Source organism: Puma concolor, chromosome E4 (genome assembly GCF_028749965.1).
Source record: "Puma concolor isolate L17-30 chromosome E4, mPumCon1.1.hap2, whole genome shotgun sequence".
Lineage (NCBI taxonomy): Eukaryota > Metazoa > Chordata > Mammalia > Carnivora > Felidae > Puma > Puma concolor.
Genome location: NC_141683.1, coordinates 28,015,198 through 28,029,254, shown reverse-complemented (window position 1 = coordinate 28,029,254; position 14,057 = coordinate 28,015,198). Strand labels below are relative to the sequence as shown.

Sequence of the window (14,057 nt, the reverse complement as noted above, 5' to 3'; positions counted from 1 at the left end):
AGTTCTCTGCCCATCCAGTGGACATCTGCCCAGCGCCTGTGACCGGGTCAGGTCCTGACGGTCCTGCATGTGGATCTCGGACACTGAGGCTGGGTTCTTTCCCGCAAGAGCCCATGTTTACAAAAGCTTCAATCCACAAGGTAGGGAGGACATGAGGGAGGGCTGGGGGAAGAGGGGAGGAGGAGGAAAAGGGAGTGGCCAGGAAAATGTGGGCAGTTGAGAGCAGACCACTTATTCAAAAATTTTGGCATTCAAAGGAAGGCGAGACTAGAAAAATAACTTGCGGGGACAGAAAAGTCTTGCAACACTGCTCCCACCCTTCCGCCTCAAACAGGTAAGACTTGGATGCTAGCAGGCAAGAGAAAAGGCATCGGTGCAGAGGAAGGGCAGAACATGTTTGGGGGAGACGGGATTATTGCCTAAGTAAACACAAGACTTGGTCCACATTTCCGAAGAGCCGAGAGAAACCTATTTAACAAACAGGGCAAAGCGGCTAAAAGGTGACAAAGCGTCCGAGTGATTGGTTCTGACCGTGGGCGTTGGAAAATGTGGGAGCCAGAAAAGGGGCCGCGTGGGAGAGAGAGGTGTTATCAGTGGAGGCTTCTTGGAGGAGGTGGCCGGTGACCTAAATCTGGAAGGACCGGCGGAGAGGAGAGGAGGTCCAGGCATTCTGGCCGCTAACTGGACGCAGCACTCCTCCGCCCAGAGGCTTCGGCCCCTCCCCGGCTCCCCTTTTCTCCCGGCGCCTCCCTCGGCCCGCAAGCCCGGCTCAGGTTCCCAGCACTGACGTCAGCGGGCGATGACCTCAGCGCAGGGGAGGTGGCGGGGGCGGAGGCGGGGGAGGAGGCAGGGGCGGAGGCGGGGGAGGAGGCAGGGGCTAGCGGCCTCTCGGCCCCGGGAGCGCGCGGGGCGGGGCCAGGCGGGGGTCAGGCCACGCCCCCATCCGCTGGCAGTAGCCAATGGGCGCTGGCGCGGGCTCCCCCGCCTCTCGGAATAGTATGAAAGGCGCGTCCTGGGTAAAGTCCCCGCAGAGCCCGAGCAGCGGCCCAGCGCACAGAGGAAGCTTGAGAAGCGGCACGTCCCACCGGACACTTCCCTCTCGCTGCTCCCCGCCGCTGCCACCGCCTCCTGAGCCGAGCAAGACATGAGCCAGGCCCGCTGGACCGGGAAGAGAACAGACATGCTTCCGGAGATCGCCGCCGCCGTGGGCTTCCTCTCCAGCCTCCTGAGGACCCGGGGCTGCGTGAGCGAGCAGAGACTAAAGGTTTTCAGCGGCGCTCTCCAGGAGGCACTAACAGGTGAGCACACGCCGAGGAACCTGGCGTCCGTCGACCCTTGCCGCTGGGGCTCGGCTCCCCTTCCTGCCTTGGTCGTTTTCCTCTGCTCCCAGAGCAGGGCTCCGCTCACGAGCAGCTCCGGGACTCGGTTTCCTCCAGCCCCCGGGGCAACCCGCAGTCCCCGCAGTCCCCTGGGTCTGCGCTCGGGTCTCGGTCCGTGTCCGCTCCGGTCGGGCGCGTTCGAAGGCGCAGACCCTGGCCCTGGAGTGTGAGCCGAGTCGCGGCTTTTGCCCCGGGAGAGGAGGCACCTGCGGGCCTGAGCGCGAGCTCTTTGCCCTTACTGAGACTCTCCAGGGCGCCACGGACGACCCAGCCTGGCCAGCCAAGGGGTCATTATGGGAGAAGAAGGCGCAATTGAGCCTTCTTAACAACTTGGGAGTCTCGGCCGTGGTTCTTCCGGCAGTGCGGGGCTGCGCTGTGCCCGGGCCGATCGTTGATTCGTTCGAAGTTGGAATCCCGGCCCCCTTTGTATGCTTGGCCCCCCTTAGCCATCTGCCACCCATTATGGTCCCGAGAAAGCCTTGTAGGTCGTAACTGCGCTCTGCTGGCTTGTGTGTTGGGGGCGGGGGCGGTGTGAAACGGGAGGTGGACAAGAGATAAGCAGCCGCTGCCAGACTTATCTCCCAGCTGTTTTCCAGCCGGTTGGCCGACCGTGTTGGGCAGCGATAGCCATCTCCAAACGTGCCCACACAGATCCTGCCTTCTGTGGAGCAACATATGTTTCATCAAAACCAACCCGATTTCGACTCCCTTAGCCGCTGCTCAGGGGCTCTGGCTTTTGAAGGAGGCAGAGGGAGCCTCTAGGGCCCAGAGTGGGGGACACAATGAGTCGCTGTGGATCTGACAATGGTGGCAGCCTTCCTGGCCTCCAACTTCAGCCAGTAGGTCTCCAGAGGCCCTGTCTGGACATGCCCTCCCCAGTCTCACCCCTCCTCCTTAAACTGGGGTGTGCCAAAAGCACTGGCTACTTGGGACTGCCTCAGAGCTATGGGACTCCCTCCCAACACACAGACACATCCTCCTCCTAGTGGGGGGGGGGGGGTTCCAGATTCCATACAATTATCTCTGCTACAGCGACAGGAGGGTCTCAGGAAGGTCCTGGAACTCATGAGAAACTACATTGCTTACTTAAAATCTCTGGGTTCCTGCCTCTCCTCCTGTCCCTTCATCCCCGTCCCCCACAGCCCAGCTGCTCTAACCAGGGCATCTCCCTCTTGTTCCGTCTCCACAGAGCACTACAAACACCACTGGTTTCCTGAGAAGCCGTCCAAGGGCTCCGGCTACCGCTGCATCCGAATCAACCACAAGATGGATCCCATCATTAGCAAGGTGGCCAGCCAGATCGGACTCAGCCAGCCCCAGCTGCACCAGCTGCTGCCCAGTGAGCTGACCCTGTGGGTGGACCCCTACGAGGTGTCCTACCGCATTGGGGAGGATGGCTCCATCTGCGTCTTGTACGAGGAGGCCCCGGTGGCAGCCTCCTATGGGCTCCTCACCTGCAAGAACCAAATGATGCTGGGCCGGAGCAGCCCCTCGAAGAACTACGTGATGGCGGTCTCCAGTTAGATCCCCCGCCAGCCCCACCAGGCACTCTACTGTACTCATTCTGTCGTGACAACAGGCCGCTGCATACCTCAACCTGGGGAACTGTATTTTAAATGAAGAGCTATTTATATATATATACATATATATATATATTATTTTTTTTAAGAAAAGGGGAGAAAAAAAAAAAACCAAAAGATTTTTTTTAAAGAAAAATCCTTAAAGGGAGCTGCTTGGAAGTGGCCTCCCCAGGTGCCTTCGGAGAGAACTGTTGTGCACTTGAGTCCGGGAACCAGCGTGTCTGCCTACGGGAGGGGGGAGTACGGAAGCAGGGGCGGGGGGGGGGGGGCGCTGGCTTGAGGTGAGGTGGGAGAAGCTTGGCTGGCACCCCAAGAAGATGGGGGAGGGAGCAAGCAAGGTTAGCAACTGTGAAAGAGAGGTCAGGATCTGCCTTGCGGGGAGAAAGAGGGGCTGAGCTCAAACCTCTCCCTCTCCGGAACGGGACACCTGTATCCCCTGGCCCCTCTCTTACTCAGGGGCATTCAAGCCTGGACTTAAGTTATACTATGTTGCCTAATCGTCTTTCATGTTTCTGATGAGATCCAGGGCAGAGAGTGAAAAGTCCTCTCCTGATTGCTTCTGCCCTAAGCAGCTTTTCTTGAAATCATGACTTGTTTCTGATTCTATGCTCAGGGGCCTGGTAGATGTTGCTTCCCAGCCAGGAAACAAAAGCTTTTTGTTTTGTGGGGGTCGGGGGAGTAAGGCAGGAGTTAGAGGTTATCGGGGTTGGGGCTGAAGGGAACTCTGCACGAAACCTTTGCTTTGCTGTGTGCTGCTCTGTGTGTGAGTATACGTGGTGATTAAGTTGGGGGTGACTTGCAATGGAATTTTGGGACCCAAAGAGTATCCACTGGGGATGTGTTTTTTTGTTTTGTTTTTGTTTGTTTGTTTTTTGGGGTTTTTTGGCCAAAACCCTTCTTTCTGGAATCACAGGAACGTCCTGATGCTGCTGCTGCTGCCACTATCCCTTCAAGAGCTGGCTCAAAAGCTACAGGGAACTCTAGGTTCTTTACTACTGCCTTCTTCTTAAAAGCACAACACTCCTCCCTGACTCCCCCGTTCTTCTCCCCTTCTGGTTGGGTCATGGAGCTACCCAGTTTTCCAGAACAAGAGCTCTCGACTCATTGTGCAATATGGCCTCCTGGGTCCCAGGAGAGTCTGAAGGAGACCCAGCTCTCAGAACCTCCTGGTGCCCTGGAGGGCTTCGGGAACTATCCCTCCGTCCTCGGGACTCTGGCTGGCTGGTCGGCCTCGCAGGTATTCCTTGGCTGAATGGGAGAACTCCCCGAGTTCTGCAGGACTACTTGGTATTCTTGTAGGGCTGACACTAAAAGCCAAAATCCTGGGCATTATTTTCTCCCTGGTGCTCAGAGCACCTGTGGGGAAGTTGCTGTCTCTCAGTACAACCCAGATTTGTCTGTAGACTTGTGCAATATTTACCGTGCTGGGTCGGAGCCAGTGGAAATCTATACTGGGAAGAAATCGCCTTCCTTCGGTTTTTCAGTGACATTAGTGAGGGGGTCCTCCGAAGGCCCTGATTTTCCTAATCTCAAAATCACTTTAGAAGGACGTAGCTAGAGCGTCCAGTCTACCTGGCTACCCTCCTGTCCAGCCCACCAGGCTGTCGCCCCTTAGTGAGGAAACTTTCTTCCCTGCCCGAGGGTCCCCCACTCCACAGCCAGTCCCCTTCCCTGAATTTCTTAACCACTCACTTCTGATTCAAAGGTGCTATTTACCAAACACTGTCCCTACCCAGTCCTGCCAGTCCTGCCTCCTTTTCAACTCTAGACCCCAAGCTGCCTTCCCAGACCCTGCTTCCAGCCTTTATTGCTTTAAAGCTAACTTCAGACCCACAGACCCAAGAGCTCATTTTCTGGCCTGTGGGTTGAGACAAAGCTGTGAATCACTGGACGTGGCATTGTTGCATCCTGTCTGCAAACAGATCCCTGCCTTTTTAAAAAAGAAGCAGCCTCATGGTCTCCTGCTTAATCTTTTCTCTCTTCTCTCTCTCTCTTTCTTTCTTATTTTTTTTTTTTTTAATGTTCACTTTAAAAAACAGCAAAACACCCAGAGCTGGACTGTTGAGCAGGCCTGTCTCTCCTATTAAGTACAAAGAAATAATAGTAGCACGTTGGTAAGCTATTCTGACAGAAAAGACAAAGGTTACTAATTGTATAATAGTGTTTTTATATGGAAGGATGTACAGCTTTATGGACAAATGTACGCGCTTCTTTTTTCTTTTCTTTTCTTTTTTTTGGTTACTTTAATAAAAATGTAGCAGATGAAGCCGTGTGGTGTAGAGAAGCCAACATCCTCAACTCACTAAGCGTTTTCTTCAGATGCAAATCCTTTTCTTGATGTCTCATGGTATTTCTCTTCAGTTACACTCAGAAGACCTATAGCAGGTGGCTGGTGTAAAAGAAAAATCTCGTTATGTGACAGAGAGCCAAGAAGTATTCCTTACCTCGTTCCTTAGTGCGCATTCTCACTTCCCCGTGAAAATGCCGGACGGGACGGGGTTCTAGACTGAGCACTCTTTAGCCAGGTCTCACGCATCTTGCCCTCCCTAGGCCTCAGCTGTGTTCCCTTGTTTGTTTGTTCAGCAAGCATGTACCGTCAGTCAGTGCGAGGCATTGAACACATGACCAATGATTAAGGCTCACAGCCTGAGTCTCAGACTGAGATGGTGAGAAGGGGGCATGGAACCCCTTGCCAGGCCGGGGCAGAATTGTTGGAAAGTTCCCGGCACAGGCTCTCTTGTCATCTCTGGGACTGCCATTTGGTACCCACCATTTTAATTTTTTTTTTTTTTTTTATTTTTGAGAGAGAGACAGAGTGTGAGCAGGGGAGGGGTAGAGAGAGGGAGACACAGAATCCGAAGCAGGCTCCAGACTCTGAGCTGTCAGCCCAGAGCCTGACGCGGGGCTCCACCTCACCAGCCGCGAGATCATGACTTGAGCCCAAATCAAGAAATCGGACATTTGACGAAGGACCCAGGTGCCCCAGGACCCACCGTTCTTATTAGACAAGAGCAGTTGGGCCTCAGGATCTGGGCCCTGGAACTGAATGTATAATGGACAGCCAAGGCTACCAGTTAGCTAAAGAGCAGCTACTCCCAACAGCAAAGATTTGAGAGCCAAAGGTTACCAATTTATTACTCCCTTTGTATGGATAGGATATATGTGAGGAAATAAGAACAATCTTTATCATCCCCGACTCTTGGGTTTGGTCCATGAGGTTTTGACACAGGCTTCCGCACCCCACCCCCCACCTGCTGTCTCAGCAATTTCCGCTGAGGTCACAAGTACATCACTGACCTGGGCTAGTTTTCTTCTTGGCCAGAGGTGGGCTGCACTTAAACCACATTCTAAACACATTGATTCGTGAACAGAACCACCCCTCACCAATGTACACGCTTCATTTCATGCCTCCATGACCCTCATGAACAAACATGCGGTTTGACCTGGGCGTCCTAGGTGGTCGGTAGGCCAGAGAGGCTGTGTGTGGTGCGTTTGGGAGGGTAGCGGAGGCCGGAAATGGGGTTGCGGGAAGCCGGCTCATCTGTATCACAAACAGAATTAGTTACAGGGACACTTGTGTCAAGAGGTCATTTGAAGGAATGGCCCCGTTTTCATTTGTAGCTTCTAGCACGAATGTCCTAGGCACTCATTTGTAAGGACCCGCCTTTTGGGATGTAAGGATGGAGTTAGGGTTGAATTTTTGCCCTTCCTGGTGTGCTATTCTTACCAGCACCTACCTTCTTATTTCCTAAGAGGCTCCACTCCTTGGTTTTCATATTGTTCAGTAAAAAGCCTGAAAGGGAGGGTTATCGGAGGCCAAGGGGCCATCATCACCCACCTCTATCTCCGAGCTGGGGAGACGGCCGCATAGCAGATTGATTTGGGGAGTGTTCTCGGCTCCTGGTGGAAAAACAGTCCCTCAATTTACATGGGAGTGTTCTGTGTTGCTTACTTTAGATCTGGCCAATTTCAGTAGTGGTGGGGACTACCCCTTGGCCAGCTGGGGGTACAGGGGCTGTAGGCAGGAACAGTTTGAGTAGCAGCTGGTGGTTTTCACGTGTCCCGGGACCGGGCATTGGGTGGTTGGTCCATTCTGCTCCCAGCTTCCCCACTTGGTACACTGCGCCAGCCGGGGAGACCTGGGCTCCGTCAGCTATTTCTGGATGATAACACGCGGTCCAGAGAGTGTAGACGTGGCCTGGGAGCTACAGATTAAGAGCCCATCCCAGTTCCTGATAAGGAGGTTTGGGTGGGGGAGACCTTGATGTTTCAACCAGCAAGCCCAGGGCGGAAGAAACGCTCCTCTGTGAGTCTGACATCGGCCCCATAGTGGCCTTCCGGGAGCACAGATAGCGAGGACTCCTGGCTTCCAGGCCAGTACTGGCACTGAGGCCCAGCAGAGCAGGATGCAGTAGAAGAAGTTCTGGGCTGGGAGGGAGAATATATGGGTTGTAGCCCAGGTCCTTCCTAACCAGCTGTGGGAGTTTGGCCAAGCCCCTCAATTTTCCTGTCTCAGAAATGAGGGAGTTGGATGAAATGACCTCTGTTCCTTTCTTCAGCTTTTGATTCTAAATCATCTCCATTATCCTGGCAGTCACTGGAGGGCAAATTAGGACAATTATTATCATTATCTTCAATTAGTTGAACTGGAAGGTCATTTGGGTGGGGAAGTGAAGTAAATAGTCTTCCCTTGCTTGAGTCTGACTCCTGCTGGGTAAAGTTTCCATTTCCAAGCCCAGTGGGGCAGGGCTGCAAACAGGTTAGCAGCTCAGGCAGGCCCCGGAGTTAGGCTTCCCCGGGGGTCCGATCTCCTCTCTCCCACCTACTTCCTGTGTGCACTCTGGAACAAGTTACTTCAACCAGGCCTCATTTCCCCATTTGTAAAATGGGACTAAGAATACAACCCATCTTGGAGCACCTGCGTGGCTCACTCAGTTAAGCTCTGACTCTTGATTTCAGCTCAGGTCAGGATCTCATGGTTTGTGAGATCACGCCCCGAACCGGGCTCTGCAGCTGACAGCATGGAGCCTGCTCGGGATTCATTCTCTCTCTCTCTCTCTCTCTCTCTCTCTCTCACACACAATAAATAAATTAATTAAAAAAAAAAAAGAATAGAACCCATCTGAAAATGTTAAGGAGGTTGAAATGAGATCTAAACCACTTGGCATAGCGCTTTGCATATTTAAGTATGCAACAAATGAAAATTGTAGTTTTAAGTAGAAGTTAATCTGAATTGGTCCTGAGCTGAATAAGGACACTGACATTCTGGTAACTGGGAGGAAACCATTATTTAAGTATTAGTCCCACTAGTGCCTCCGAGAATGGCCGCAGCGAAGAACATCCAAGCAGCCTTCGGCCTCCCCATTGAAAGATGATTTTCAATCCTTTGCTTGAAAGTCTTTACAGTCCAGGGGCACCTGGCTGGCTCAGTCAGTAGAGCATGTGACTCTTGATCTCAGAGTCATGAGTTCAAGCCCCGTGTTGGGTGTGGAGCCTACTTAAAATCAAATCAAAACAAAACCAAGAAAAATTCTTCACAGTCCAAAGAGCCCTTCCTGGCATCACCTAGCCTGTAGTAGGTACTCTGTAGGTACCTGCAGAATGAATGAATGCACTCATGTCTGATCTTGGCCGTTCTGGCTGAAATGTACCATGTGCCCGCCAGACATCCGATCTCATTGGCTGGAGGGGAGCTTTGACCTCTTGGCTCCATGATCTGCTTGTAAATTAATACCAAACTGGGCTATGTGCCCATTCACAGGCAGAGTGGGTGGGGAACGGATTTTCCAATAACAACCTTGCTTACCTCCTTCCTGCCCACCTGTGGAATCATGCGGAATCACGTTCTCCCTTCCAGGAAGAGAGAGAAACGGGGAAGCTGGGAAGGGCAAGCCTGGTGAGTTCTGGAGAGTTCGGGCTTTTTCTCTGCACCACTTCTTTGCAGAGCTGGTATGAAAAACATTTGAACTCAGTTTAAGAGGCTACCAGGGCCCTGGATAATGATCTTGTACAAACAAGCCTTGCTCAGATGTGTCGCCTGTCCTTTCCCCGGCTTCGAGGGGGGCCCCGTTCCCTGGGCGCCCACCGGCTTCAAGACATTTTGCTCCCAGCTGAAGTGGGTCTACTAGTCCCCACCCCTGTTCCCATAAGCAAGGGCAGGCCTTATTCACCCCTTGTCCAGCAGACCCGACAGGCTTCCCGGGGCACATCAGATAAGAGGAGGTTATAGCCGGGCAGGTTGGGGCTCCTTTATTTACCAGCACCAGCAGGGAGGGGCCGTTTAGAGTTCGGTGAGCACCAGAGGAGCCAAGGTAGGGCCAGGCTGTCAGTGAAGAAGGACAGCCACACAGAGGCTGTGGTGAACTTGGGGAGTGAGCTCAGGCTTTGTCTGAAAAAGACCCTGTTCCTTAGCGCCAGTCCACTGTCCTCCTGGGAGACCAGTGATATCAGATACTGTGATTTTTTTCAAGAGAAACCTGAAATATAGACTTTTATTTCACATCTCCCTAAATTCTAACGACGGCCACTAATTTTTTTTTAAGGGGTAAACTGCTTTTAAGTACTTATTTGCATAGGCTTCCAGTTTGTGACTTATGATGCGCCTTGGACCACCTGGAAATGGGGGTGTAGGGTTTTCTGACCCCACCCCCATACTCAGAGTGAGGCTCTGCATTGAGGACATCAATGGCACACTGTCATCACGGTTGGGATCTCTCGAAGGCACATCCCAGTATGTTCCCGACAGGACAGCGAGCACGCTTGGGGCCTGTGCTTCCCCTCCAAGGATTATACTAGAGGCAACTTGCCCACCCTCAACCGGTGCCCATTAACTCATGCCTGGGACTGCAGCCTCTGGGCCCTTGCTCAATGCTCTGCCCCCACCTGCCTACCCACTTTTGTCTGGTTAACTCTGGTCTCTCAAGATTCAGACCTTCTCTTCCAGCTTTGCAGTGACACTGTTCCTTCCCATGTTACTCAGTCTTTTCTTCTGTCCTAGTCCTTATAACCCCGATTTTTTTTTTTTTTACACAAGGATTTTGTTTTTAAGTTTATTTTGAGAGTGAGGGCAGGGAGAGAATCCCAATCAGGCTCTGCACTGTCAGCACAGAGCCCAACGCAGGGCTCAAACCCACAAACCATGAGATCATGATGGGAGCTGAAATCAAGAGTCAGATGCTCAACTGAGCTGCCCAGGCACCCATCCTTATAACGCTGAATTTACAGTAGAATGTAAGCCAGGGACTTTACCTGAGCAGTCTTTGGTGTTGAATAGGTGTTAGTGAATATTGGCCGAACAGATGGGTCTCGAAGTTGCCAAGAGTAGAGGCCAATAGATGAAAGGAATTTAGGTAAGGAGTAGAAGAAAAAAAAAAAAAATCAAGTTCATTCAGGGTTTGCCAGTGAGGGGTCCCAGCTCAGAAGAGCTAACCTGTGACTGCACCTTTTTTTTTTTTTTCTTTTTAAAGCTACTTATTTATTTTGAGAGAGAGAGAGAGAACAAGCAGAGGAAGGGCAGAGAGAAAGGGAGCTGTCAGTGCGGAGCCTGACGGATCCCGACACGGACTCGAACCCACAACCCGTGAGATCATGACCCATGAGATCATGACCTCAGCCAAAATCAAGAGTCTGACGTTTAACTGACTGAGCCACCCAGGTGCCCCTGTGATTGCACCTTCTTAAGAAAACAGTCCTTTGAATCTTACAGGCTCTTAGGTCTTTAAGCACCTGCTATTGAAACGTAAATGTTACTTACAGAGGGTGGACACATTTTAAATCATAATGTGGGGGAACCTTAGTTATCAATTAACTCCCTAAATGGGTTTACCCAGACGGTAATCACACCTGGAGAGAAGGCTGGGCTACGTGTGCGGAAGGAATTCTGACCAAGGTAGCTGGAGAGAGAAAATAGACTCTCTGCGATCCTGTCCACAGAAATCCTTCCCAATGTCTACTCTGGAGGTCAGCGGCCTGGTGGTAGAAACACCCACGGGCTTAGGAGTTGGGAAGTAGGAGCCCTAGCTTCGGGTCTGACAATAACTAGTACCTAGTACCTAGACTAGTCCCTCCTCCCTCCTGAGCCTCAGTTTTCTCATCCGTAAAATGAGTCACTTGTGCTAAATCACCTCTCACCATTCTATTTCCATTTCCATACAGGACAGGGGAAATCCCTGATTCTTCTTTTCCATTTAGGCCAGTGCATAGCCCTGGTCCTGCTCCATCGTATGGAAATAACACACAACAGCCTTCTATCTGCCTCCCTACCCAGCCTGGCCAGCAGCCTGGGCAACCACAAACTTCGTTTTCATCAGGCCATTCCTTTCCTGCTGCCTCTCCTGGCCATTCTGAATGTCTAAGATGGGAATACAAGGCGCTCCCGAACTTTCCAACCCCAGACTCCCTGTGCAATGGCCTAACCGTGCCAGGATACCCCACCTTCACAACTCTCTCCTGTTCACTTTTCCTTGCCGCCATGACCACATCTGCAAGACTCCCTACTCTGCCAATTATCATGGCCCCAAACCCCTTGTCAAAGTATTTTGACATGCTTTCTTCTAGGACACGAGCACCTACTGGGTGCCGAACACCAATGTGGCCAGGCACTCTGCCTGCTGCCTTACACACAGCCTCTCTCGCACAATCTCCATGAGCACACTCTGAGAGATGGTCGCCTCAAGCTCGTAGATGAAGGAAGCAAAGCACCATTGACTGGAGGGGGAGGTGGTGGAAACAGATTTAAAATCTGGACGTGTCTGTCTCCAGAGTCCACGCTTTTTCCTTCCCCTGTTGCCTCCTCAGGATGCCTTCCCTGAATAATTCCACTTGCGTTCTTTAAAAACATTCTGACCTCAAGGCTTTTCAATGTTTGTACATATGGTTTAAAACTGCTTACCCCCTCATACGACATGCCTTATTCCAGCGCCTCTTAAATGATGTATACACATCATTTATCACTGTTTACGTGTTCATAACAAACACAGTCAGCACATCTTCACGTGTCACTTTTGGTCGATGTCTGGAGGCTCTGCAAGCTCGCGTCCCCTCTCCCACGATTACCACACACGCCTCCATAGAAGGATCCCTTGCCTTCTGTTTTTTACACCCTCGTGTGCTGCCCACGACTTGGCGTGCGACAGTCTGATGCGAGTACGCTGGCTGTTGAATGAAAAGCTGTGGTTGAGTAAACTGTGGTGTACCCGCAGGAGGCTGTGGGGCAAGTGCCCTCCTCTCATGGCCCCCTTCCAATCTTCCCACTCCAGACCCAGAAAGGAAAGTGCCCTATCGGGGGGTTTCCTAAGAGGGGGTGAGGGAGCCCTGTGGGCTGCTGCTGCTACATACATACAAAGTTTCCAGCACATGGTTTATGCACCCCCAGACATGCTCTTGGGCGGATGCTGATGGTAGGGTGTCATTGACTCTCCTCAGTCAAGTCTGTTCCACCCAGAACCACAACCACTTGAAGTACTAAACGACAAGTAAGCAGATGTGGATGTAGATCTAGATAAATAAGTTTGGAAATAAATGGAGACTTCTCTTTGGAATAGACTTTGACATAACATGGGCAGCTACCTTGGTTAAGGATTCTGTCTTCACTCCTGGACATTGGGTTTAAATTTACATCGTCTAGGGGCGCCTGGGCGGCTCAGTCGGTTAAGCATTGGGTTCTTGATCTTGGCTCAGGTCATGATCTCCTGGTTTGTGAGATCGCCGTGAGATCTGACAGCACAGAGCCTGCTTGGGATTCTGTCTCTCCCTCTCTCTGTCTGCCCCTGCCCCGCTCACAGGTGCAAGCTCTCTCTCTTGCTCTCTCTCAAAATAAATAACTAAACTTAAATAAGTAAATAAATTAGTAAGTTTACTTGCTCCAAAGAGGATCAGACTCTCTGGCTGAGAATGAGGAGGGCCACAGAAGGGAGGAGAGGGGCAGAGGGAAAGCCCTCTGAGCAGTCTTTTCTTTACGCGTATTTGTGCCCTTGTGCTAGGAAAGCTGGCACAGGAAGGGATGATCCCTTTACTGGAGGCCCGGAGGGAGGGTGCCAGGGATGGTGCATTTGAGCAACTCAGCGACTAGGTCTCAGCAGCTGGCAGGGGGCCAAGAGAAATGCGATTAAGCCCCGGGCGCCCACCCACAGCTCCTCACCAGCCTAATTCCTCCTGCAAACCCTTTCTTCTTTCCTGCGGAGGTCCCCTTGCCAGCTGCCCTCTCCTCCAGGTGTTTCCTGTGCGCTCTTTGTTTGCTGGCTGGGTGGCTGCAGGCAGGAGAGGAGTCTGTTTTGGCCTCCTGTTAGCCAATGGCAGCCGGCCTAGGGGGGGCCGGGCGCTCCTGTATCTGGGGAGAACCGACCGCAAGCGGCAGCTTCCTCCCAACACCTGCCTTTCTGAGAGTCTGTAAACAGTGACAGGCCCAGGAAGGCTTCCTCGGCAGAGCAGGGCAGGGACTTCTGTTGGGTCAGAACAAAGGGGGTCATTGCACAAATGAAATGTCCAGAAGCTCTCCACCCCAGAGGACGGGTCAAGGCCTACAATGTGGGTCACCCCAGGAACCTCAGGGCAAAGCCCCGTTGCCCTGGACTCTAATTCCTACGGGTAAGAGGCAGAGTTGAGCTCAAACCCAGGACTGGCTGAATAAACAGAGGAGAAACAACAAGAAAAATGAAGGCAAAACTGGATCCAGGACTTCTAATTCTTCCTGTCACCCAGTGACACCCAGGTCACCAGTGTCCTGGTCTTCTGGATTCGAGGGACTTCTACACCAAGCCCCAGTTCACAGTGCAGATAGTCAAAAAATATTCTTATATTTTTTGGAGTGGAATCTCACTCCTACACATTTTTTTTTTAATGTTTATTCATTTTTGAGAGAGAGAGACAGAGCATGAGCAGGGGAGGGGCGGAGAGAGAGGAAGACACAGAATCCAAAGCAGGCTGCAGGCTCCGAGCCATCAGCACAGAGCCCGACATGAGGCTCAAACCCATGAGATCATGACCTGAGCAGAAGCGGGACGCTTAACCGGCAGAGCTCCCAGGCGCCCCATGTTTATGTATCGCATTTCAAATGGAACATAAGGCCCTAGAGATCACCTGTGATATTGCTCACCATCTC

At 52.1% G+C, this 14,057-nt stretch overlaps 1 protein-coding gene and 1 long non-coding RNA gene across 2 annotated transcripts; one reads left to right on the top strand and one right to left on the bottom strand.

Moving 5' to 3' along the window:
- Positions 1–1,008: 1,008 nt before the first annotated feature.
- BTG2 (BTG anti-proliferation factor 2) lies at positions 1,009–5,225 on the top strand. Its single transcript, XM_086694628.1, has 2 exons — positions 1,009–1,298; positions 2,569–5,225. The coding sequence occupies exons 1-2, from the start codon at positions 1,145–1,147 to the stop codon at positions 2,901–2,903; spliced, it is 489 nt and encodes a 162-aa protein (XP_086550754.1). The 5' UTR covers positions 1,009–1,144; the 3' UTR covers positions 2,904–5,225.
- On the bottom strand, positions 4,900–13,622 carry LOC147572527 (uncharacterized). Its single transcript, XR_015246392.1, has 3 exons — positions 13,098–13,622; positions 8,766–8,905; positions 4,900–5,348 (listed from the first exon to the last, which is right to left on the bottom strand). It is a non-coding gene; the product is annotated as an uncharacterized LOC147572527 (long non-coding RNA).
- Positions 13,623–14,057: the final 435 nt, after the last annotated feature.